General features: G+C 53.7%; 1 protein-coding gene across 1 annotated transcript in view; it reads right to left on the reverse strand.

Annotated features, from left to right (window-relative positions):
* Positions 1-26,530, reverse strand: part of IGSF21 (immunoglobin superfamily member 21) — a 271,583-nt gene that overhangs the window by 19,540 nt on the left and 225,513 nt on the right. The window contains exon 4 of the mRNA XM_081576094.1: positions 25,050-25,168. Coding sequence (XP_081432220.1) covers positions 25,050-25,168 — 119 coding nt within the window. The remainder of the gene's footprint in view (positions 1-25,049; positions 25,169-26,530) is intronic.

Genomic DNA, 26,530 nt, shown 5'->3' on the forward strand with positions numbered 1-26,530 from the left:
GAGGGAGAGATTTGCCTATAGTCACACCGTCAGTCAGTGGCAGTGCCTGGACTGGCAACTAGGCCCTCCAAATCCTGTCCAGGACTCTTTGCAGAGCACGGATGCCCCCTCCCCCAACACACACACACACGTTCTGGAGATCTGCACCCAAGTCACGCACACCACCCACACACCCTGATCGGGAGCCGTGTCCCTGTGTCTTGTTATGTTTCTGAGCAGGTGTCAGCAATATGTACAGTTAATCAAGCTCTTAAGACAATGGATTTCCGTTGTATGGACGATGACACAGCAGAGCTGCTCACACCAGCGTGGAAGCCCAGGCTTCCCACCGTCTCCATCGAAGCATTCCTCCGTCGCCGTGTCCTGGGAGAATGTCACCCTGCCTCTTGCCTGCTGTCGCCCGCCGGCGGGCCCTGAGCGCAGGCGTTCAGCGAGCAGTCGCCGCCGGGAGTCCCTGGCCGCCTCGGGACGCTTCACCCCACGTGTCGCCATCACCCTCTTCCCTGAATCTTCCCTTCCCTTCCCTTGACTGTGCTCAGCGCTCTCGCCTCCACAGACTGCTGCTTCTTGGGCTCTCAGTCTGGAGGCTTCCTTCACGCTTACTCTTCCCCAACTACTTCCAGGCCCCCATCTCCTTCTGTGTCCATCTCTGCCTCCCTTTCCAAGCCCATCCTCACCTCCGTCTCTCTCCTTCTCCACCTCCCTCCCTTTCCCTTTTCCATCTGAGCTCCACTTCTGTCCCCTCCCCACCCCTGTCTCTACTCCTCTCTGTGCGCATCCTCGTATCTGTCTCCATCCCACGCCTCCTCCAATCCCAGCCTCCTCTCCCTTCTCACGATCCCCATCCCTGCTACAATCTCTGACCAAGGTCAGGGCGAGTGGTCCTCTTCTGGCTCTGTGCCTGGAATAGATCCCGTGGACCCAGGAACAGCGGCAGTCCCAGGCATAACGATCCTGGACAAGGACAACCCCAAATTCAGAGTTGGGCTGCAGAATGAGCAGGATAGGTCGTTAGCAAGACCACCTGGCTATGATGCGGGTGGCTTATTACGGCAAAGAATCCTCAGCAAAGACCCCTGGATCTCCAATGACTCCTCACTCCTCTGCAACAGTAGCCAGTGTACTGACTTTAAGTGCCTCATTCCTGTGGACTCTGAGAGGGGGTCTTCAAGGATGTCCGTGCTAGCGCAAGGCTCTCCTGGAGTGGGGGAAGGGTGGGTACCATGCGCCTGAAATGAGCCTCCTCAGAGACGCTGAGCAGGTAGGTCCATGTGGCCTGAGCAAGGGAGAAATATGGGCTTCCCAGGTGGCTCAGATGGTAACAAACACGCCTGCCAGTGCAGGAGACGCAGGTTCCATCCCTGGGTCAGGAAGATCCCCTGGAGAAGGAAATGGCAGCCCACTGCAGTATTCTTGCCTGGAGAATTCTATGGACAGAGGAGTCTGGCTGGGGAGGGGCTACAGTCTATGGGGTCAGAAAGAGTTGGACACAACTGAACAACTAAGCACACACAAGGGAGACTAGTAGTCAGCGGTGGTCGCAGCAGTGAGAGGCTAGACGTAGGCAGACCTTACGTCTGAATTTACAGGCCACGTGGACAGACCGTGGCACGTGGATCATCCCGGCCCTGTGCCTGAGAAAGAGGCCCCCAGTTCTACAAGTTCACCATCATGGTCAAACAGAGGTGTCACCACCATAGATCTCCCCTGAATCTACCACCCCCGAGTCAAGCCAGGAGACTTCCCAGTTAATTTTTGACTTTGCCTTAAGAAGACAGAATTGCTGCTAGAAGTTTCTTCTACTGATTTTGTCCAGCATCCAGGGAGACAAAGCAGCTTTGAATGCAACACGCCACACGGCTCAGCAGGCCCCTGTCCCAGTCGCTCAGTGGGGGCAGAAGCTGAGGTTATTTTAGACTTGACAGTTAACATCAATACAGTGAGGCAATGGCCGGTGATCTGTTTTATGAAATTAACTCTGAAATATTGCCTGTCTTTCTCTTGAAAGCAGAACTTCGTTTCGGTCATCGTAACTCACTTTGCAGATAACGTGATGGCTCTTAGCTCTGTAAATCATCCTGTGGCTTTTGCAATTTGGGAACGCAAACCTGTTCTGATATAAACCCCAGCAGGCCTGGGTCTTTAACTGTATCTAGTGGAGTTAAATTCTCTCTGTACCATGAAGCTCCCCCTCAACACCCCCTAGGGAACCAGCTCAGACAGAGTCAGGCCAAGGTTTCAGCCCACATTCTGTTACCAATATCCCATGGGGCTTTGGGCAAATCAATTGACCACTTGGGCATCAGTCTTCCCATCTATAAAATGGGTTCAACAAAACACATCCTGCCAAACTTTCAGCTTCGAAGATTTTGAGAGAAGCAGCAAATGAGAATACAGACATAAACCTTCTACAAGGATGGCAAAGGACCATACACACAGAAGGGGATTATTTACATCACCTCTTCAATTGCTCTCCCTTCTCCCTGGGCTGGGAGGGACATGTGGGGGGATTTCTTCTCCCTCCCAGGACTGGCTGTTGTCTGGAGGAAGGGATAATCGCTGCTGGTCCTTGGGTATCACTCTGAATTGGTCTGAACATACTCCTGTTCTGGGTGTCGTTTATCAGGGGGCGGTAATCAGATTTGGGGAGGAGTGGGAGAGGAAAAAGACAAGTTAAAAATTATATTATTTGCAAAAATCCATCCTTTTTCTCCCGGCGTGCCTGTCTATTGACTGCCCTCCCTTTCAATCGGCTCCTAGTCTTTATACCATATTTTTTTTTTAAAAAAGAAAGAAAACCACTCTCTCAATATAAAAGTGCTCATGAATATAAATATTCCTCAGTGCTTCCTATTTTCCTTCTTTCGCTTTTCTCTCTTTTTTTTGGTCCTACCTCTCTGTGTCTTTCCCATCTTCTCTACCAGTCTCTCTCTGCTTCTCCAAGATGCTACCCAAAAGAGCGTCTCCTCCAGGAAGCCTTCTCTGTTCCAGCCACACCGAACTGCCCAAGGGTCCTTCCTTGCCTCGCTCACCTCTTCTGTGGCCTGGATACACTAGTCCTTCTGCTGGTTAACTCGGCTTTATCCCTCAGGTCTGGCCTTAGGTTGCCTCCTCCAGGCAGCCTTCCAGGATTTTGCCAGGCTGAATTCCTGGAGCATCCTGTTCTGGACATACTCCTGGGTGCTTATCATTCTGTCCCAGGCTCATGTCTGTTTCTCTACTAGGCTGTGTACTTTCTGAAGCCTAGAACTTTGTCTTTAACCTCAGAGCTAATACAAGCCTTCCACACAGGGATTTGGTTTCAACTCCTGTTTGCTTTTTTCCTTCATTCACTTCTCCTGGTACAAACAAGCACATGGCCTCTGGAAGGAATCCCACAGACCTGGCAATGCCATGGGCCCTGCCCCATCTATAGCTTTGTCTCGACCCTCCCCTCAACACCATGCTGCAAACATACCGAGAAGTTTTTGGTCCATAAACACCCTAAGCACGTTTCAACCCCAGGGCCTTTGCATCTGCTGCTGCCTTTGCCTGAAGCCTTCCACTCAGCTTTGTGCAAGGTTGGGTCCTGCTTATCTTTCAAGTCTCAGCTCAAATGCCACCTCCCAGTCCAAGTGAGGTGCTTATTTTGTTACCTGTCACAGCACTTCTCATTTCTTCATAGAGCGCATCATAAGGTGTAGTTATTTCATATATTAGTTCACACGCTTCTCTTTTTCCCAACACCCCCCACTAGAACGTAAGCACCATGAGGACAGAAACTCTTTTGTCTACTGCCGCAACCCAAGGGCCTGAAACGGGGTTTACTGAGTGAACATTTGTCACATGAATGAGCTGGGAGGAGGGACTTAGGTGTCCTGCCCTCCCACCCATGCCCAATTCAGAACTGAAATCCCAGCCAAGCCCATGCCCCTCTCTCCCAGCAGAAGCCTGAGGAAGCAAGATGCCACCAGCAGGAGGGGGACTCCAGCAAGAAAAAGACAGAAGAAAAAGCACAACTCTTCGGTTTATGGGAAAATTAAATATTGAACTGAGTAGTAATGGCAGCCAAGGGGAAAAAATACTGACAGGAAGCCCCCAAATGGAGCCACCATCAGTGACAGGAGAGAGAAACGCAGTGTCTGTACTTATACGAGCTGCAATGGGGCCCTTTTATCTGGCAGCTGCTGAGCCGAGTCACAACCCCCAACCCTGGAAGTGGGCGGGAGCCCACGTGCTGATGTGCTGGGAATTTGGGGTCCGGGTCGTTGGCGGGGTCAGCGGCCACGGCCCAGAGCCTCCCTGCCTGGAGATGGGGGCCTTTCTGAGTGGAGCTGGATCACAAGGGTCCCCAGTGGCTGCGGGCACAACCCATCCACCCTGCCTTCCTCTCCGCAGAGAGCTGGCTGCTGGCACCGCTCACCTGCCTTGCCCCTCCCCTGCCAGCTGTTGTGCTTTCCAAGTGGCAGGAGATAAAATTAACAACCCCAACTGGAGGCTCTGGCTGGCTGCTCTGGGGGAGGGGTGGTACAGCGTGGGAGGTGGTGAATCGGTGAGGCTGGGCAGACAGGGGCCCAGCTTGGGCTACTGCTGATGGAGAAATAAAATCCCACGCATGCCTGTGCACACACACAGACACAGATATAGGCACATAAACACACACACACAAAACACATGCACACACACGTATGTATACACATAGGCACACACAGATACACGCAGAATGCACACATGTGCATACACACATACACACAGAATGCACACATATGCATACACACATATATGTATACACAGACACACACATAAACATACATATATGTGCACACGTGTGTGCTTCATGCTAAGTCGCTTCCGTTGTGTCTGACTCTTGCAATCCCATGGGCTGTAGCCCAGCAGGCTCCTCTGTCCATGGGATTCTCCAGGCAAGAATGCTGGAGTGGGGTGCCATTTCCTCCTCCAGGGGATCTTCCCGCCCCAGGGATCAAGCCTGCGTCTCTTACGTCTCCTGCACTGGCAGGTGGGTTCTTTACCAGTAGCTCAACCAGGGAAGCCCCATATACATGTACACACATATGCATAACACAGACTCACACACACACACACACACCCGTAAGTATAGTGGGGAGACCAGGACACAGGTCTTGCTGTTGGATCTGAATTCCATGCTAGTGCTACTTTGTACCGATGCCTTTAACCCAGTAGTTCTCAAAGTGTGTTTTGAGAACCGCCCCCGCCCCGCCACGCCATTGTAGTTTATGTGGCAATAGAGTGAATGTGCTCAGGCCCATGATAGGTGCCATTTGGGCAGAGATGAAATCTATGGGGTGTGACAGGAACCCATTTTAAATAGCAGCAAGGCTGGCTACTTGGGGGATGTTTTCAGTGTATCCCAGAGGTGTGTATTACACACATGGATGATTTCACCAGGTTGCATCATTGTAGTTTTATTAAAGAAGACTCTGGAAGCCTGCGGAAGCTTGGGGAGGCCTTGGCAAGTGGGCAAGCACATTTGAGATCTGGCCTGTGGCGGTGGCACTCAGCTCAAGTTCTTCCAGTTCAAGTTCAACTTCAAGTTCAGGCCATTCCATTAACCACCACCCCTCAAGCCTCTGAGAACAATGGGCTGGAGCTTGGAGATTCTGGGTGGGTCTCAAGTCCTCTTCCCCAGCCCGGGAAAGCCTCTGTCCCTTCCAACAGAGCTGTGTCCCTGCCAGCATCAGGTCCCCGTGTTTGGAGACTTGGCCTTCCCCACCCCGCACTGGGGTCACTCGGCCCCCAGGTTGCAGGCCTTCGGCTCACAGGCAGTGAGACCCTTAGGCGGGTGCTGGTTTCCTGGGCCTCCCCCATAAGGTGAGGGTGACGTGAGCGCCTTCCTGCAGGCGCCTGTGGGGGCTGGAGTACTTGGCCACCAGCCTCCTAGCAGAGCCCCCAGCCCCCCAAATCCCCAGCTCAAAGCCCTGCATTCCAGCGGGAGATTTCCCAGAGGGCTCTGCAGACAGTCTTTCCAGTCCCGTCAGCATCTTAGGATTGATTTCCTGAGTCAGAGGGCAAGTAACTCGTTCTTGCTGCTTGATTCTCATAAAGCGATTTCCAGGGGAGGCAAGGGTGAAGGGGAGGGAAGGGCTGTGCAGAAGGGGCAATTTGTGCAAAGAGGATTGTGTGTTTGATTTTTCCTCCTTGACATTTTACTATGAAAATATTCAAGCCTATCAAAAAGCACAAATAACTGTACAATGAACACTCATGAGGCCATCACCCAGCTTTGTCGATGAACATTTAATTCTACCGGCTCTATCACACATCTATTGGATTGCATCTTTTCCAAGAGCGGGGTGAGGCAGAGCCAAGCTCGTTCCTAGCAGGGATCCAATTCCTGGCCAGGACGGAGTGGCCTGATTTGGGAGTGGGGATGTCCCAGAGTCTGGCCCCTGCAGCCTGTCCCCCTGGCCTTTCACGGCCCTTGTGGCTTTGGCCACTGTCCCATCTCTGAGCTCTCTGTGCTCACCTGCTGCCTGGTCAGCTCTGGCCTCAGTTCTCCCACTTGTGAGATGGGCATCACACAGGACCTGTCTCATAGGGCTTATGTTTGCGGCAGGCTTTGCAGGATGCCTGGTATCTGCTAAGCCCCTGCGTCCACTGACCATCAGACTTGTGAACAGTAACCTCCATCACTGGTCTGACCAGTGTCTGGGCTTTGCCGACCCCACACGCATCACAGAGTAAATCTCAGCGACCACGAGCTGGACTGATGTTTGTGGGGGTGACTGAGGGGGGACAGTTTTGCTCAGTGAGTACCCTCTTCTGAGCCCTGATTCCAGGCCCCAAGGGGTCCTGAGTTACGCAGCAGGTGGGAGGCCCTGACCATCATCACTGCTCACGCTGAGGCAGGTTCCATGCTGAATGCTTTAACGCATCAGAGCCTAGGAATTATCTCCATTTTACAGAGGCACTGGTTCATGGCTACTCAGCCAGTAAGGACCAGGGTTAGGGCTTGAGCCCCCAGCCTGGCCTTGCTTCTCCCCTGCTGTGGGGTCTGTCTCAGGGCCTCGGCTTCCTCTGCGCTCAGGTGAGGGGGCTGGCCTAGGGGGGTCCTAAAGCCTCCTCCCGGTCGCAAAGTCTGTGGCTCTAAGTGGGGAGCCCTGATGGAGCAGCAGGAGGACTCAAGGCTGGAGAGGAGGAGGGCCGGCCTGACCAGCCGTCAGACGGCAGGGTGGGTCAGCCGGGGGGGCCCAGGCTCTTCCTGACGGGGAGCTTCAGGAGTTGGGGTGTCTCTGCTCGTGGGCCTGGGATACACAAGGACCCAGCTGAGAGACACGGCTGGACTGGAGCTCCTCAGTGACGACCGTCTCCCCTCTCCGCCCTGCTCCTACATCACGCGGCTGCCACAGGGAGTGTCCCAGGCGCACAGCGGCGGCCCTGGCATCCCCGGACAGACATCACTGGAGTCAGGGCCCCGCCCTCGCCTCACAGACGCAGCCCAGGGCACAGAGGGCAGACAAGGCCCACGACAGCTTGGCATGCGAGAAGACTTTTCCCGGGAGCCCCTTATGTCTCCTCTGCCTGCTCCTGCCGAGGCTGGGCACAGCAGCTGGCCGCATGCGGGCTCAGGAGTCAGCCTGCCCACGTCCCATTCCTGGCTCTGCTACCTGTTAGCGCAGTGACCTCGGTGAGTCCCTTTCCCTCTCCGTGCCTGTTTTCCTCCGCATCTACTTACACAGTCCTGGTGAGCGCTGTGTGAAGCGGCGGTCCCCAACCTTTTCGGCACCGCGGGCCGGTTTCGTGGAAGGCGGTTTTCCCGTGGACCGGGGAGGTGAGGATCGTTTCAGGGTGATTCTCGGAAGGAGCGTGCACCCTGGGTCCCTGACGTTCAGAGGTCACGGTAGGGTTCACGCTTCTGTGAGAGTCCAGCGCCACCACTGGCCTGACGGGGGCAGGAGCCGGGAGGCCATGCGCGCGGTGGGGAGCAGCTGCAGATAGAGGTGGGCCTGTGCCTGCCTGGTGCTGCTGACCTGCGTGCAGCCTGGAACCTAGTCGGCCTCAGCCGGGGGCTGCTGGGAAGAGTTTAGACCCTGGCCTGGCGCCCGGTGAGCGCTGAGCAGATGTCAGCTGTGCTGTTGCTGTTGCCGTCTTTACCATAGCTTACTCCCTGGCTCCTTCCTTGGGGTCTGGCTACACAGGAGTGCTCCATCCTTGCCAGGTGTCCCTGCTCCCACACCATTGCTTTCAGGGCTCCTGTAGTCTGAAATGCCCCCTGGCCTGTCTTCCCCAGGCTACTAGACCCAGCTCCACACTGCCTCGTCCATGAAGCCTGGAGGAGAGCCCCCTTCCTGGGTGCTCCCACCCCCCTCACCTTGCAACCTAGTCCCCCCCCATCATTCTTATTTCCCATCAGCAGGAATTTTGGAAACCTGTGACCTTCTCTGTCTCCCCCATCACTCGGGGGCTCCTTCAGAGCAAACACTGGGCCTTATGTCCTTCTCATTATCCCCAGAGCCTAGAGATCAGGTCGGGCTCTGGAGTCAGAGGGAAGGGCTGAGCATCTCCATGCGGTCACTTGCTAGTCGTGCAGTCTTGGGCCATTTGCTTCATCTCTCTCAGCCTCAGTTTCCTCTTCTGTAACACGGGAATAACCACCACCACTCTCTCACCCACTGACGATTAAACAAGAAAACGTTCATAAAGAACTTAGTACAATCCTGGCACGAAACAAGCTGTCCGTCCGTGTTAGCTTTTGTCACTAAGATGGTCTGTTACGAAGATTTTCCCTCCTAGAGAGCGAGTGAGGTAACCCTGCCTCCTTGTGTGCGGATGGGGAGGCTGAGTCCAGGGCCTCACTGCGGGAGTGCGGACTCCCAGGCGGAGCACAGGTGCAGCGCGGCCCTGGTCTGTTCTCCCTTCTGTAAGTGAGGCGGCGGGACTGCCTCCTTCGCCCCAGGAAGGTGTACAGGCAGCAGACACGTCCGGGGCTGGCTCACTGCTCCCTCGGCTCCTGCTACAGCTCTGTTAACACCTGTAACTTCCGCCTTGCGCTTGTTCCTTAAATCACCGGGCCTGAAGCATTATAATTTCACCAGCCACATATCATTTGTAATTAAGGGGTCTGTCCCAGGCAGGGGAGGTCTACCTTCTGTCAGAAACACTAAATCCAGCTCCCAGGGGTGGAAAGGATAAAGCATCGCGTGGACCGAACTCTTGTCAAGGTTTAACGACACACCTGCAGGCCTGCTCTGGTGGGGTCGGGAGGCTAGAGTCGAGCTGGGTGGACAGTAGGTGGAGAGAGGCCAGATCTGCAAGATGCAGAAGGTCCGGGGAGCTGGTGAGAGCCTTGGGGGACTGCAGCCACCTGCTTGACAATTTCACGGAGCAGATGAATCTCTAGCTCAGCTTAGGAGGGCATGATAGGCCATTCTGAGTGAGGCTATAAAGAAGCTCCCTAGCCAGGCAGCCTGGGTTTGAAAACCCCCAGCACTGCCACTCATTTGCTGTGTGACCTTGGGCGAGTTACTTAACCTCTCTGGGCCTCAGTTGTCTCATTTATTAAAATGAGAATGCCAGAAATACCTACCTCCTAGAGTTGTGAAGACTAAATCAATTTATAAAGTGCATGAAGCTACAGTTGCCTCCTTGTAACTGCAAAATTCATTACTAATATCGTATGTCCTGGGGCTTCCCTGGTGGCTCAGACAGTAAAGAGTTCGCCTGTAATGCAGGAGACTTGGGTTCGATCCCTGGGTTGGGAATATCCCCGGGAGAAGGGAAAGGCTACCCACTCCAGTATTCTGGCCTGGAGCATCCCCATGGACAGAGCAGCCGGGCGGGCTATAAACCATGGGGTCACAAAGAGTCGGACACGACAGACTGACTAGCATCAGCATCGTATGTCCTGGCCATCCTATATTAAGATGGCTCTTGGTCCTTCCTCCACAGCAGGCACATAACAGGGGCTTATAAACATTGGTTGAATCAAAAGACCTGTAAGTGTGAAGAATGAACGTGCAAATGGTCTGTGGGTTTCCCTCAGAGAAGGGCTGGTGATTCAGCCCTGTGATCCCAGGGACAAGACGCACGAAACAGTGTCTGCTGCTTGACTGAGCCGTCTGCTCCTTCCAGTCTTGATCGTGGGTCAGAGGGGTTGTCCAGACCATACCATCTGTGCCTCGAACGGCCTTGTCTCCATCCCCAGCTCAGGGGCTCACGTCCCCACAGAGGGAGAGGAGTAATCAGAGAAGCTTCAGGTTCCTATTCTAGGCTTCCCTTTATGTGCAGACTCAGTTTTTTCTGCTGTAAAATGGGGACACCGATCTTGCTGAATTTCCAGATGCCTAGGAGGAGCGGCTGAGAGTGCAGCCCAAGTATCCCATGCTGTCTTATCAAGAGGAGCCTTGGTATCTGGCCGAGGTCCGGATGGCTGCCACATTGCCCCACATCAGAGAGGATCAACGTCCCCGTCTTCCCGGCAGCCTTGTGTCATAGGAAAATCAGGGGTTCTGCCTTTCAGCAGACGTGAGCTCAGATCCCAGCCTACTCACAGTTGTGCGACATCAGGCAAATGTCCCGCCCTCTCTGATCCAGCTGTAGTTTGCCCCCCTGAGACAGCATAGGGTCATCTGAGGATGGGTAGACTAGTGGGGGTGTTGGGGAGCTAATGGTCTCTGCTGGGCCTGCCGCTGAGTTCACAGTGGGCTGCGGTCAGGGGCACGCCTCCTCTGCAGGGCTGTGCTCAGAAAGGCAGAGATGGAGGATTCTGGAAGCCTGTCCAGGAATCAGTCATCAGGCCTTGGCCTTCGAGGCTGAGGCTGGGAAGTGACCGTCCTTGATGCATGACCCAGCCCAGTTAACTCCAAAGTGCTCCTCTGAGCCCCAGACCCATCTGTTCGGCCCCTCTCTGAACGAGCTCTCAGCCAGTGACCTCAGCTGGCTGGGGGCCCGCGGGTGGGCAGGTGGGCAGAGTGAGCATCCTCTCTCCCAGTCCCCGGCCAGGTCCAGGCACTCGAGACGGCAGCGCTCAGTCTCTGAACAGACTCTGTGTCCATTCTGGAAGATCCTGGCCGCTCCAGCCTCAGTCCTCTGCGCTGCGCCCTCCCTCTGGCAGTCAAGCCCAGCCAGCTGCCTCAGCCTCCCTGCTGCCCGTCTAGAAGCTCCGACTGGTGGGGAGAAGGCCCGCAGAGGTCCTGAGGGCTGCGGCCCTGTCCTCTCCACCCCAGTGGCCCGTTTCCCACAGCCGCTGTCTGCTGAGTGAGGGCGCGTGGCTTCAGCGGCACCTTCTCCGGGAGCGTCTCCAGCCCAGGCCAGGTCTCGCCACGTCCTCCACATCTGCTCCCAGCTTTCCAATGGGTCCCCGTGTCCTGCGGCTTCTGTCTAAAGATGCCTAGCATGTCCAGCCTCTTCTGCCTGAGCCCTGGGCTGGCTTTTGCCAAATCTCCCCTCCGAACTGCCCTCCCTGCCTCCAGAACCTACCAGCAGGTCAGGCTAAGCATCATCGTCCTTACGCCCCACAACAGCCCTAGGAAGGGGGAACCTTCATTATTCCCCAACGGAAACCCTCGTTACCCCCAGTTTCCAGATGGGGAAACTGAGGCTGGGAGAGGAAAAGTCATGGCAAGATTGCATAACGGGTGGGACTGGACTCAGGGTGCTGGGTCAGTCCCTTCCCGATCTCCTTTACCAGGGTCCAGGGTGAGAGGCCACAGTTGTCACTGCTGGGCTTATAGGGCTCCCACTGGGCTGATGGCACTCCCCGGCATCCCTGACCCTATTCCCTGGCCCCACTGACATTTCCAGGATGAAGATTAAGGCAAAAGGGGTGAGAAGAATGACTACCCTTTCCACAAATGCTCACTATGAGCTTGGGACAGAAGCCTTTACGTGCCGTAGCCCAACAGAGAAGGTGTTATTGTTATCCCCATTTAGCAGATGGGAAAACTAAGGCTCAAGGAGGTAAAATAGCCTGTCAGTGCAGATAGTTAGTCCTCTAACCCACTGCTTCTGGAGCCAGCCTGCCTGAGTTTGAGTCCCAGTTGTAGCCTTGCTGGACCCGTGCCATTGGACGATTTTTAGCTTCTCCATTTCCACATGTGTAAAACGGGGAGAAAATCGAAGACCCTCCCTGAGAGGGCTGCTCAGATGAGCGCGTGAGCAGGTGTAAAGCAGGGCCATGCCTGGTGTGTTGCTGCTGTTGTCTAGTCACCCAGGCTTGTCTGACTCTTTTGCAACCACAGAGGCTATAGCCTGCCAGGCTCCCCTGATCGTGGGATTTCCCGGGTAAGAATATCGGAGTGTAGTAAATGCTCAATAAACATTTCCTGCTCCTATTACTCATAGTTGCAGAGCTGGGTTTCAAAATCATGGCTGAATCCAAGGCCCGTACCCTTAACCATCCATCGACTCTCCTGGGAGCTGAATGCTGTTTCTACTCAACTTATTGAACAGAGGATCTTTTCTTCAGTTGGGGTTACCCAGCCTTCTCCTATTTCCAGTTTGAGCACAGTTAGTAAAGAATCAGCCTGCCAATGCAGGAGATGCAAGAGACGCAGTTTCGACCCCTGGGTCAGGAAGATTCCCCCGGAGGAGGAAATGGCAACCCACTCCAGTATTCAGGCCTGGAGAATTCCATGGACAGAGGAGGCTGGTGGGCTACAGTCATGGGGTCACAGAGAGCCGGGCACAACCGAGCACGCATGTGCACGCACACACGTTTCCTGTCATTCACCCAGGGCTGGTGGGGGAGGCGAGAGGGCTTGGAGGAGCCCAGGTGTTTGCGTGGTGGACAGAAGCACCCGGGTCAGGTCCTCAGGACCCTGGGGGCATCTGGGGAGGGAGGTGGAGGTTTGGGTTCGCACCCTCTTCCCCTCCGCACCCCAGGACACCTCTGCAGCTCTGGCCGATTCCCAACTCGTCCCCCACCGTCTCCTCCTCACAGCAGCCTGTGCTCTCTGGAGCCCAGGGCCACTGCAATCGCCCGGGGCTGGTTCTTGTAATTAGTTCAAGCCCAGCAGGTGGCTTGTCTCCTCCCGCTCCAAGACAGGGGAATGAGCTGATCATTTCTCACCCAGCAGGCGGCCTGGACTATGGTGGGGGCTGCAGGGACGGCTCGGAATCACGCCTCCCAGCTCCCCTGCCTGGGGACCCCCCAGGGATTCTCAGACCAGCCACCTCCCTGCACTGACTGACCTACCCCTGGACCACCGTATGCCCCCACTGCACACTGGTCCTGCACAGCCGCCAGGGCCCCACAGCTGTCCTGCCCCACGGGCAGGCTTTGGATCCTACCGACTGCAGCCGCTTTCTGCGGGCAGCCTGCAGAGAGGCACAGCTGAGCTTCTCCAGCTCTGCTCGGGCCTGGGGAGCAGCAGTGAGTCTCTGAGGAACGCCGGGTCTGCCCAGGCCCTCACTGCTCCCCATCCTGCTTGGAGCCAGAGGCGTTCCTCCTGTTCAAGTCAAGAGAGGTTCTCAACACTCCAGTAACTGGTCCTGGGGAGGTGCTCCTTTTTTTAGACAGGAACACTAGACTGGGAATCCAGAGACTCGAGTTCCAGAATCTGGCCTTACTGTTTTCAAGAATGGCTGCACCCATTTGCACAAAACTGAAAACAGAATGACCGTAGGACCTGGCAATTTCACTCCTGGATATATATCTGAAAACACAAATTAGAAAAGATACGTGTACCCCTATGTTTATAGCAGCATTATTCACAGTACTGCTAAGATATGGCAGCAACCTCAGCATCCATCAACAGATGAATGGATAAAGCAGATGTGGTACACAGTGGAATACTACTCAGCCATCAAAAAGAACAAAACTTTGCCATTTGCAGCCACATGGATGGACTTGGAGGGTATTATGCTGAACACCTAAATATGCTAAATACTAAAATAAGTCAGACAGAGAAAGACAAATACTGTATGATATAACTTGCATGTGGAATCGGAAAAACACAACAAATGTGAATATAACAAAAGGAGGCAGACTCATAGCTGTAGAGAACAAACTAATAGTCACCGCTGGGGAGAGGGAAGGGGGAGGGGCAATATATAAGAGTAGAGGGGTCAGAGGCACAAATTACTAGGTATAAAATAAGCTACAAGGAGTTGGGGAGAGGTAAATTGGGAGTCTGGGATTAATATACACACACTACAGAAAAGAAAGTGACAGTCGCTCAGTCGTGTCTGACTCTTTGCAACCCCATGGACTATATCGTTCATGGAATTCTCCAGGCCAGAATACTAGAGTGGGTAGCCAGTCCCTTCTCCAGGGGATCTTCTCAACCCAGGGATTGAACCCAGGTCCCCTGCATTGCAGGCAGATTCTTTACCAGCTGAGCCACAAGGGAAGCCCAATATACATACTACTTCCCTGGTGGCTCAGAGGTTAAAGCATCTGCTTCCAATGAGGGAGACCCGGGCTCGATCTCTGGGTCGGGAAGATCCCCTGGAGAAGGAAATGGCAACACACTCCAGTATTCTTGCCTGGAGAATCCCATGGACGGAGGAGCCTGGTAGGCTACAGTCCACGGAGTCGCAAAGAGTCGGACACAACTGAGTGACTTCACTTTCACTTTCATATATGAAATAGATAACAAGGACCTACTGTATATCACAGGGAACTCTACTCAATATTCTGTAATAACCTAAATGGGAAAAGAACTTGAAAAAGAATAGATATATGTGTATGTATAACTGAATCACTTTGCTGTACACCTGAAACTAACACAACATTGTAAATCAACTGTACTCCAATAGAAAATAAAAATTAAAAAAAAAAAAATAAGCTACAAGGATACATGGTGCAACAGGGGGAACATAGCCAAATTTTTATAATAACTATAAATAGAGTATGACCTTCAAAAAGAAAAGAATCTGGTTTTATAAAGCAGAGTTCCAGATCTCTCCAGAAATCCTAGGTTCTGGCCTGGCCTGGTGGAAGTGGGCGCAGCTTCTGTTACCCTCCAGGCAGGCCTGTAACCCTCACCAGCCCCAGGGTGAGTTCCTCCTAATGGGAAAGCTCCAGGAAATGGCCCCGGGGCGGGGTGCAGGGGTAGCGGGGGAGGCTTCTCAGGGACTCGTGGCCCCAAGTCACACAGCAGAGGGGCAGCAGACTCACACTGGAGACAGGCATCAGACCGGTGGACTCACGGTCACAATTTTCTCCTGTGTGTTTCTTCTGAGAGTTTTATAGTGTTAACTCTTACATTCAGATTGATGGTGGATTTCGAGTTGATTTTTGTACATGATGTGAGGGAATGCCCACCTTTATTATTTGCATGTGGTTATCTGGTTGTCTCAGCACTGTTTTTTGGAACAGACTCTTCCTTCCCCACAGAATTGTCTTGGCATCCTTGTTGAGAATCAATTGACTACAGATGTGAGGATTTCTTTCTGGACTCTGATTATTTCACTCCATTAAAAGAAATTCACCCCAGGGCTGGAGAGAGCCATCAGCAGGTTGGGGTGGGGAGGGTGACAGAGGCTGAGCCTACTTCCAGGAGGCCTGGCCAGGAAACCATCGACTCATGTGCTTTGAATGAGTGAATTATATCTTATGTGAATTCTATCACAATAAAAATCATTTGAAATAAAAAAACAAGGGGAAAAAAGCACCAGATATGCTTAATAAAAATTCAGTAAAACATAACTGATGAAAAAGACAAGCTATGCAAAGTTTATTAACAGGCTCTCTCTGGGGTGGAAGCTGTGTCCCCAGACCCCAGGTTTGGAAAAGCATATAGTGTGGTTTGGTGCCACTGTGGCCTCGGGTTGCAGAATTCTACCTTCATCTGCCAATCTCACTTGGAAGCCTCTAGAACAGACACAGGGATCCTAAGATAGAGCATTTTATTAATACTTATCAATACTGTGCCTTCCAGTAGAGTGGAATGGTTCAGAGTCTGGGATGCACTTAACCCAGCTTTGGCACTAGCGGGCTGGGTGGCCTGGGTGAGTGGTGTAACCTCTCAGCTTCTTCACCTGTCAAAAGGGAAGTGGCAGTACCTGCCTTGCAGAGCCTTTGTGACTGGTCAGTAAATTAACTTGTGAAAAGCTTAGTGCAGTGCCTGGCCGGTGAGCAAACGCATGCAAACAGTGACTCCTGTGGTTGGGAGCCCAGAGTGTGGGCTTTGAAATCAGACAAGCGAGTCTGTGCTTCTACCTCCGGGCTCAGTTACTGTATGGGTTTAATGGTGTCTCCCCACCAACAGATAAGGCTTCCCCGGTGACTGAGACAGCAAAGAATCCTCCTGCAGGGCACGACACCCTGGTTAGATCCCTAGGTCCGGACGATCCCCTGGAGAAGAGAACCACCCACTCCAGTATTTTTGCCTAGTGAATTCCACGGACAGAGGAACCTGGCAGGCTACAGTCCATGGGGTTGCAAAGAGTCGGACACAACGAGCAACTAACGCTTTCACCTGCTCACAAAAGATACGCCGTAGTCCTTAACTCCCCGGGACTTGTGAACGGGACCTTATTGCAAAACAGGATCTTTGCAGATGTAACCAAGTTAAAACGAGGTCACAATAGCTGAGGGTGGTTCCTCATCCAGCGTCTTGTGTCCTTAGCAGAAGGAAGTTGGGACCCAGAGGCACAGAAGTTCAGAGGGAAGACGCCAGGTGAGGATGGAGGCAGACATGGGAGCGATGCATTGACAAGCCAAGGATGCTGAGAATGGCTGGCAGGCAGCTGAAGAGGCAAGCGAGGACTCTTCTCTGGAGCTGTGAGAGGGAGCACAGGCCTGCCTACACCTTGATCTTGGACTTCTAGCCTCCAGAACTGCAAGAGGACATATTCTTGCTGCTTAAAGCCACCCAGGTTAGGATCATGTGTTACCGGCAGCCCTGGGGACTCAGCAAGGTCCCCAAGCGTTGCTCCTGCATCTGCGCCATGAGCTGCCTCCCTCCATGAGAAGTGTCTTCATCGCCTAGAACTATGCCTGGCACCGGGGAGATGCTGAGTAAGTAAGGGGTTGTAGAATTGGTTGCATGAAGGCATGAAACCCACACGGCTCAGGCCTCACCTTTTTAAAGAGTCACCTTCTCAGAGAGGCCTTGCTGTTCACTCTGTTTACAAGAGCCCCACTTCCCTCTGCTTTGCTTGACTGCCTCCAATGCATCACAGCCCTGGCTGTCTACTTGCTAGTGTCTGCCTCCCCCCTGCACTGTCTCTTCCCAGAGGACTGGGAACTTTGGCTGTCCAACTGCTAAAGCTGAGTTCCCATACATCCGATAGCGCCTGGAATGTACCCGGTGTCAACAAATATTTAGTAAATAAATGAATGAATGAAGAATTGAGATTTAGAATGTCTATCTGTATGGACAGCTGAATCACCTTATAATATACCAGGACTGGAAAAGGTCAGTTTTCATTCCAATCCCAAAGAATGCTCAAACTACCACACAATTGCACTCATCGCACACGCTAGTAAAGTAATGCTCAAAATTCTCCAAGCCAGGCTTCAACAGTCGTGAACCGTGAGCTTCCAGATGTTCAAGCTGGATTTAGAAAAGGCAGAAGAACCAGAGATCAAATTGCCAACATCCGCTGGATCATCGAAAAAGCAAGAGAGTTCCAGAAAAACATCGTCTTCTGCTTTATTGACTACGCCAAAGCCTTTGACTGTGTGGATCACAACAGGCTGTGGAAAATTCTTAATGAGATGGGAATACCAGACCACTTGACCTGCCTCCTGAGAAACCTGTATGCAGGTCAGGAAGCAACAGTTAGAACTGGACATGGAACAACAGACTGGTTCCAAATCAGGAAAGGAGTGCATCAAGGCTGTATATTGTCACTCTGTTTATTTAACTTCTATGCAGAGTACATCATCAGAAATGCTGGGCTGGATGAAGCACAAGCTGGAATCAAGATTACTGGGAGAAATATCAATAACCTCAGGTAGGCAGATGATACCATCTTATGGCAGAAAGTGAAGAAGAACTAAAGAGCCTCTTGATGAAAGTGAAAGAGGAGCGTGAAAAAGTTGACTTAAAGCTCAACATACAGAAAACTAAGATCATGGCATCCAGTCCCATCACTTCATGGCAAACAGATGGGGAAACAGTGGAAACAGTGACAGACTTTATTTTTCTGGGCTCCAAAATCAGTGCAGATGGTGACTGCAGCCATGAAATTAAAAGACACTTGCTCCTTGGAAGAAAAGCTATGACCAACCTAGACAGCATATTAAAAAGCAGAGACATCACTTTGCTGACAAAGGTCCGTCTAGTCAAGGCTATGGTTTTTCCAGTGGTCATGTATGGATGTGAGAGTTGGACGGTGAAGAAAGCTGAGCACCGAAGAATTGATGCTTTTGAACTGTGGTGTTGGAGAAGACTCTTGAGAGTCCCTTGGACTGCAAGGAGATCCAACCAGTCCATCCTAAAGGAAATCAGTCCTGAATATTCATTGGAAGGACTGATGCTGAAGCTGAAACTCCAATACTTTGGCCACCTGATGCAAAGAACTGATTCATTTGAAAAGACCTTGATGCTGGGAAAGATTGAGGGCAGGAGGAGAAGGGGACGACAGAGGATGAGATGGTTGGATGGCATCACCGACACAATGGACGTGAGTTTGAGTAAACTCTGGGGGTTGGTGATGGACAGGGAGGCCTGGCATGCTGAGGTCCATGGGGTAGCAAAGAGTCGGACACGACTGAGTGGCTGAACTGAACTGATCTGAATATATTTGAACAAAAGAAGACATTGTGGCATTGTGTTTAACAGACAGGAAGATCAATACTGGACTGTCCATGTCATATGTGGACACTGATCTGGATTTGGACCCGGGTCAGCTGGACTCCAAGTCCAGTGCTCCATTCAGAGGGCCTGAGTAGAGGGGCCCTGGGTGGTAGGGGATGGGAGAGCAGCTTCTGGGGGCTTGGGTGCAGGAATGGATAAGCAGGCAGGGTGGGGGCCCTGACGGCTGTGCTCTTCCCCGCCCCCCACTACTGCAGGCCCATGAACGAACCACAGCCCCACTGGGGTCTGAACGCGAGGTGCTCCCAGCTGGGCTGCAGGCCCCCCAGGGTACCCACTCTTGGTTCTGTACTACCCTCCCACCCCCTGTGCTCCCTTGGCACTTGCATCATCAACGGTCTTTGTGCCAAAGTCGGCGGCTCAGAGAAGCTGTTAGGAACCTCAGCTCTAGTCTCGGGCAGACCTGCTGGGGGCCTCGGCTCTGGCACTCACATGGACGAGCCCCTTAAACTCCCAGAGCCTCCTTTCCTCGTCTGTAGAATGGGGATGACAACACCTGCTTTGAGAGGCACTCGTGAGAGTCACGCGGTGAACCGTAGCTCGAATACTCAGCGCACAGGGAAGGGCATAAAGGCGTGCTTGCCTGCTAGGGGCCTTGATTACTGGCTCTGGGTTAGAGGCCCCTTTGGACGCAGCTCTGCCCGGGGAGGGCGGCCGGAAGCCCTGTGCCTCGGTCTTGTGTCAGAACCAGAACAGCCTCTTTTGCTTCGGCGGGTGGGGGTGTCTGGGCCCTTCAACATTTAATTGATTGTAACATCCCAGGCTGAACACGCTCCCCTGCGTGACCTACACCCCCAAGAAGAGTCTCGGCGAGCCTTCCGTGACTGTGTATAATGCGTTCCCGGGGCCTAGCATGCAACTTTCAAATTGGCTTACAATTTATCTGCAGCTCGGATAAAAACATTTTAATGACTGTGTGCGGCGCGAACCCTCGGTTTCACCCACGGGGCTCCCGAATGTCTTTCCCCACCACAGAGCGGGGATGTTATAGGCGTGAAATTACAGCTGCGCTTGCATTTTGATCTCCACCCCGAGGCCTCTGGAAACAGCGCGTTAGAATGCTCCGGACAGATGCAGTCTTGGTGGTGGCAGACCGGGACGCCCGACTCTCCATGGACCCGCTCTGAGCTTGTGAGGCTCGTGCAGGTGGGGGTGGGCGCTGCCCAGCTCCTCGGTTCCTCCCCACCACTGTTCTGGGAAGCTTCTCGTTGTCCCCCAAATGGGGCAGGAGCTATCTTGCCCTGCTGTTGGCCGTCATGGCCCTTAGGGTCCCTGGTGGCCCAAAGGAGACCCCAGCTTCCAATGACTTCCACTTGCCTGGAGGTCATTGTGTGCGTGCGTGTGACAGAATAGGGTCTTTCTATGTCATGCCACGGACGGGTCAGAACAGTGAGTCGACTTGAATTTCGGAAACCTGCCTATCTAAAGAGGAGAGTTGTGGGAGAGGAGGGGACGCCAAGTTTAAACCTTTCTAACTGTGCCTGATCTTTAACTGACATGAACACTGTTTATTGTGAGAGAGATTATTTTTATTTATTTGTGTATTTATGTATATTGAAGTATAGTCGATTCACACTGAGAGAGTCCGACGGGGGGCTCCCTTGCACTTGAGGCGTCCAATTCTCATTTCCTCTACAGGAGCCCTGGAGAAGGAAATGGCAACCCACTCCAGGGTTCTTGCCTGGAGAATTTCACGGACAGAGGAGCCTGGTGGGCTACAGTGCGTGGGATCGCAGAGAGTCTGACAGACTGACTAACACACGCACGCACTGTTTTTTAAGAAATTATCATCATTATTGGCCACACTGCACAGCTTATGGGATCTTAGTTTCTCAACTAAGGACTGAACCCAGGCCCTTGGCAGGGAAAGCACAGAGGCCTAACCTTTGGACCGAACCAAGGAATGATTTGATTTACAACGTTGTGTTAATTTCTGGCATACGGCAAAGTGAATCAGTTATGCATATACATATATCCACTCTTGTGGATACAGATATACATATGTATATATATGGATGCATATATACATATTCTATTTCATGCTCTTTTCCATTATGGTTTATTACAAGATGCTGAATATAGTTCCCTGTGCTCTGCAGTAGGAGGGTGGTTGTTTATCTCTTTTATATATAGTAGTTGGTAGAGAGATACTATTTCTGGAACACTCAGACTGCGTCTGGGCTCAGAACCTTCTACACTATGGATTATGTCATTTAATCCTCCCAATCTTGGCTGAGAAGCCACTTGCTTCTCTGCACCTGGGCCCACACAGCGTGCACAGTGCAGGCTCTGCCTCGTGTTCTGATGCGGCCGCTGGGTCACAGGAGATGATACACAGGAAACGGCCTTATACTCAGCACCTCGGTCTCTCGCAGCCTTTCCCTCACCAGTCTGGACCTTGGTGAGCCTCCAAAGCCAAGCTGCTCTGGGGCTGGGGCTGCCACCAGTGGGGCCTTTCCTCTCCCTGAGCCTCAGTCTTCTCATCTGGGAATTGGGGATACTAGCAATCTTGCCCCTTAGGGACTGTTGTGAGAATCAGGTGAAAGGCTCTATTGGAAGTACCATGGAATTGGCACACAGTGGCCAAGGGTGAGGTGTGGCTTTCCTTTTCAAAGCTGGGAAGTATTCTGGCTCCTCCCAGGATGGGTTGACCTACAGGAGGATGGATAGAATCAGGCCATCCTGACACCCAGGAGCTGGACTCCCTTTCCAAGGGCCACAAAGCTGTGAGCGTTCATCTCTCAGACTGGCTTAAAGCTCCTTGGAATAAGAAATAGTGGGCGAGACTTCTCTGTGCCAGGGCTAAAACCAGGGGCAAGGAGGAGGCAGCCACATCCAGGCCTGAGAGCCGGCAGGCCAAGACGGTGTGCATAAAGACAGTGAAATCGGACCTACTGAGCCGCCTGGCCGCCTCAAGCTGGACTAGGTGTTTGCAAACCTTTTCTGATTTAAACCTCACAATCACCCTCAGAAGGAGGTATCCTTACCCCTATTTTACAGATGGAGAGACTGAGGCCCAGGGAGGCTAATGAATCCAAGGTCACCTGGTGGATCTGGGATTCACATCCAAACCTGCGTGTCCTTATCTTGTATGTGGAAGGGATGGGGCATTCTCCGGTGGCTGGAGGGAGGTGAGAATCAGAAGGAGGAAGGAGAAATATATTTGCCTATAAATAAGAGTAGCTGCTGATACATGTATAGATAAAGATACCAACAGAGATATTACAGAATGAGTATTTTTGGAAGACTTAGAGGTTTAGGCCAGCAGTCCTAGAATGTGGTCCTGGCACCTGCACCATCAGGGAACTTGTAAGAAATGCAGATTCCCAGGCCCTACCCAGATCTGCTGAATCAGGAGCTGCATCTTCATAAGCCCTCCAGGTGCTTCTGACGCTCATTCAAATTTGAGACCTGATAGTTTAGACTGTGGGCTTTGGCCTCAAATGGCTGTTACGACTCTAGATAAATCATTTCCCCTCCCTAAGCCTCGGTCCCCTCTTATAACGGGTCACAACATCTCCCAGCTCCCAGGGCTGCCCCTAGGATTCCATAAGAAAACGTGCATGAAGCAGAAAGGTCACTGACCATCAGGCACATGCCAGGGTGGGACAAGGTATCTAGTCTTGTGGACACAGCAAGCAGCAGTGAACCTGACCCATCAGGGGATAAGGGGCTGGAGAGACTGGTGACAAACTCTGTGATCAGTCAGAGGACTAACCGAGATGGGGGGAGGCGGCTATTCCAGGGAGAGCCCCGCCTGGGATGCCCTGAACATCCAGCGGTCAGAGCCTTCCTGGGGGCACTGGGGGGGGGAGGGTGGCATCTCTTGCCCTGCCCCTCTCTGGTCCCTCCTGGCAGCTCAGCCTCCTGCTCAGTAACTGGGATCCCAAGAGCTGTCTGTCCGTCCCTGCTTTGACTGCCACCTGCCCCGGGAGGGGCCCAGAGGCACAAAGCCTCCCCCCGCCCCCCAGAGCCTGCTGGGAGCTCACCACTGGGCCAGCCAGGCACCGCAGGCTGGTCCCTGAGACCTCTCTGCCTCTGCGGGAGCTGGCAGGGGAGGCGTAGGGCTACCTCCCTCCACTTCCTCACGGTACGAAGGACAGCGAGCGCACTTGGGGCAGGGGCCGGCTCAGGATCCTTTGGTGAACTGGTGAGACCATGTGCCTCAGGTGGACCGTCTACACTGCCTCCATCTGTGCAACCCAGCTGGCCCGAGAGTCAAGAGGCTTGGGTTCTGGCCCCAGCACTAAGTGGCCTGATTTCACAGGAAGGCTTTGTGATCCTTGCTGTGTGCCTTCAAGCAAGTTGCTAGCTTTCTCGTGCCCGTCCATATCTGTGTCTGCAAAATAGGGATAACGAGTCCCTCCCCTAGGGTTGACTGTGAGGTCTAAAGGACACAAGGTCTGGAAAGCACTTAAGCGCATGGCCTCCAAGAGTCTTCCCTGAGCCCCCTTTCTAAACTAGCCACCACTCCACTTGTAGTGACTCTTGACCCCATAACCCTGCATAATTTTCTTCTCAATATTCATCACTATCCACAGTCACCTCCTAAGTGTCCCCTGGTGGCTCAGTGGTAAAGAACCCACCTGCCAATGCAGGAGACATATGTTTGATCCCTGGGTTGGGAAGCTCCCCTGGAGGAGGGCAACCCACTCCAGTATTCTCGCCTGGAGAATCCCATAGACAGAGGAGCCTGGCGGGCTGCAGTTCGTGGGGTCCTAAAGGGTCAGACACTGAGCGACTGAGAATGAGCCCGCAGTCATCCACTTACCTGTCTATGCTTATGTCTTAGGCTTGTCTCATGCAACAACTTAGCGACTAAACAGCAGCATGCACAGGATTCAAATCCCCGAGGACACAGACGCTTCCTATTGAAAGTGTGTGGCCACTACCCGGCACATAGTAGGTTCCCAACAAATATCTGATGAATAAATGATTGAGAATATGGCCCTCGTCAGACTGGGAGCCCCGCGATGGAACAGAGTTTCATTCCTCACTGGCTTCCTTGATGTGGCCAGCTCAGGGCCAGACCCTGAGAACGTTTCTTATCGAAGGACACAGGAGCTGTTCCGTGGGTGGGTGACTGCAAGAGGGGGGATTTCCCTGGCACGGCCACCTCCCAGCCATAGCCTGACCCCAGGAAGCCAGAACACATGATCTGCCGCTCCAGTGGGATGTGGTGTCCCTCTGGAGGTCAGGCTTTTGGAGGCTTTCCACTTCCCCAGAAGCAGCGACTTTCCATGGGGCTTTGCTTTCACTGATGGCCCGAGTACAGCAAACTTTGTTTCCCTGACAAATATCACTGGATAAGGAAAGTAGGGAGGACAGAGTCTGGAGTCAAGGCCACATGCTTAGAATCCTGGCCGCAGAGCTGACCCAGAACTCAACAGTGTACCTGGCAAGACCACCAGTGCTGGCAGGAGCTTCTGAGAGCACTTGGGAAAAGGCTGTGTTTTACAAGTTGGGAAGCCGAGGCTGGGTATGGGGACACACCAACCAGAGACAGGCACTAGTATTCTCGTCCCCATTTTACAGATGGAGAGATGGAGGCATAGACGCAGAGTGGAAACCCAGGAATGCTGACTCCGTCTAACACGCTTTCTAGCTTGTCTCCCGGTGCGTCTGCGTTCTGGGAAAGGCCTCGGGGAGCACACGGAGGGGACGTTCTCTCTGCAGAGCGTGGGCAGCGTCACTGACACGCTGTCTCAGCCCCTCCCGCGCCCCGGAAGCTCCTGGAGTCTCATCCCCCTGGGGAGGGTCCACCCCCACTTTTTGCACTTTGCCCACAGGTATTTCCAGGAACATGGCTCCTGGCTTCCACCTGCAAAAGGTGTCCACACAGCTCAGCCTCTCCTCCCTGTGACCTTACCAGGTCACAGAGCCTGGAGCTAGGAGGTCCATGAACGTCCCGTTGGCCTGCATCTCACTCCCATCTTACAGAAGGGGAAACTTCGGTTCCTCTTTCATCCTAATCAATGTATCAGAGCCTCTTCAAAGCGCCGAATCGGGGTGCATGGGTGGTCCCCTGGTAAAATTCTCGCCGGCCAAAGCGCGAGTCCCGGGGCTCCGGGGATGAGGCCAGGCCCCATCTCCCTAAGGCCCAGATGTCAGTACTGGAAGGAGAAGGGGTTCCTGAGAGGCCCCAGGTCATACCTGGGCACGGCCGGCCTCCTGCCCTCAAGGGCAAGGCGAGGCGAGAAGAGGGTCTCCTGCCAGTATGGCGGGCGTCTGGGCAGGTGGTTCCCAGGCCAGTCCCTCCGCGTGCCTGGGTTTGCGCGTGCACACACATGGCGACACCAGGGCCCAGAGCCCCGCACTCACCCATGACGTTCAGGAAGATGTTGCCCGAAGCCAGGACCACCTTCTCCCTCGTGGCGCGGTCGTAGATGCCCACGTGGCACTCGTAGGGGCCGTTGTCGGAGATGCGGACCTCGGGCAGCCTGCGGGGGACACAGAGGAGCAGAATGGGGACCCATCGTCCGGGGCTGGAAGTCACAGCACTTAGGAAACCAACCCCCAAAGCCCCACCGTCCAGCGTTCTCTCAGCAACGCTCCTGGACCCACCAGCGCACACCCGCGCGCGTGCTGGGAGGGGGAGCAACTTCCCGGAACAGCGCCGGCACCCAGGCCCTGCGCCCTAGGCTCCGGAGGGTGAAGCTGTGGCCGGCAGTGAGGACTACACGTGGCGATGTGACCGCAAGACTTGTGGGAGCAGGAACACCGCATCAAGGTGGTCGAGGGACCACTGCCTGTGGTTCCCGGGTCCTGTGATGCCTGTCGGGGAGAGGGGGCTTCTGGCAAGTGAGGTCTGGACACTCTGAAGGGGTGGAGCTGTGACCTGGAGCTCAGAGGCCGTGTGGCCGCGACAGGGAAACCGCAGTGTCCTGGAGCGAGCTCCGGCCTTGTCGGGGCCTCATCGAGCGCCTGCCGGGGGCCCGTTCTGGCCACCGCTGGAGGCAGGCCTCTGCACTTGCGTCTTTGGTTCTCACGCAGCCGCAGAAAACTTCAAGAAGAAGCTGATGTTCAGGGAACCCCAGGAAGCGCCAAGCACAGGGCCCTACCCTAACGCTGGCGCTGCGGTCCTCCCAGAGGCCTGGCGGGGGGAGAGGGTGGTGGCTAAGGATGGGCAGAGGCTCTGAGGCCCGCACGCCTGTCCCAGCCCTGCTGGCACCAAGGGGGTGTCCAGGTCCCCGCTTCACAGCCACCCCCGCGCCAACTCAGTTGGCTCTCGGCTCAGCCAGCCTCTCTTACACCTGCTGCTTCCGAGCAGCCGAGCCTCACGATCACTCCTTTATCCTCTCTCTTCAGCTGTCTCCACCCCCATCTTCGTCTTCCAGCTCCTTTTGCCTGTGACTCACGGTCCCCGACCTGCACCTCCGTGCCCACACACGCACGCGCGCGCGTGCACACACACACGCACACACCTGGGCTCCCAGCCTCTCTCCCCATCCAGGTGCCTGGTGAAGGAAGCCGACCCATCTAACCACGGCTCCTTGCCACCCACCGCCCGGCTCACATTAGCATAAACAAACATCTTCATTGCACAGAAAACACAGAGGTGGAAGCCTGGTCCTCCGACCCGTCATGAAAGGGCTTCAAGAGCGGGGAGTTTTTCATCAGGGAAGCTTGGTGGGGAAGATGCGTCTCCCTTCTCGAAAGAGAAGGGCATGCTGACAGCAGAAACAGCAGGGGACTGTTTCCCTCTGGGAACTATTTCCTTTGTTTGTAACTCAGCTAGCCTGAAAAAACATAAAAAGCCTCTCTGCCGGGCAGGGCTGCGGAGCGACAGTCAGCCAGAGGGA

This window comes from Giraffa tippelskirchi, chromosome 3 (assembly GCF_054371585.1).
Source record: "Giraffa tippelskirchi isolate mGirTip1 chromosome 3, T2T-mGirTip1v1.2.pri, whole genome shotgun sequence".
NCBI lineage: Eukaryota > Metazoa > Chordata > Mammalia > Artiodactyla > Giraffidae > Giraffa > Giraffa tippelskirchi.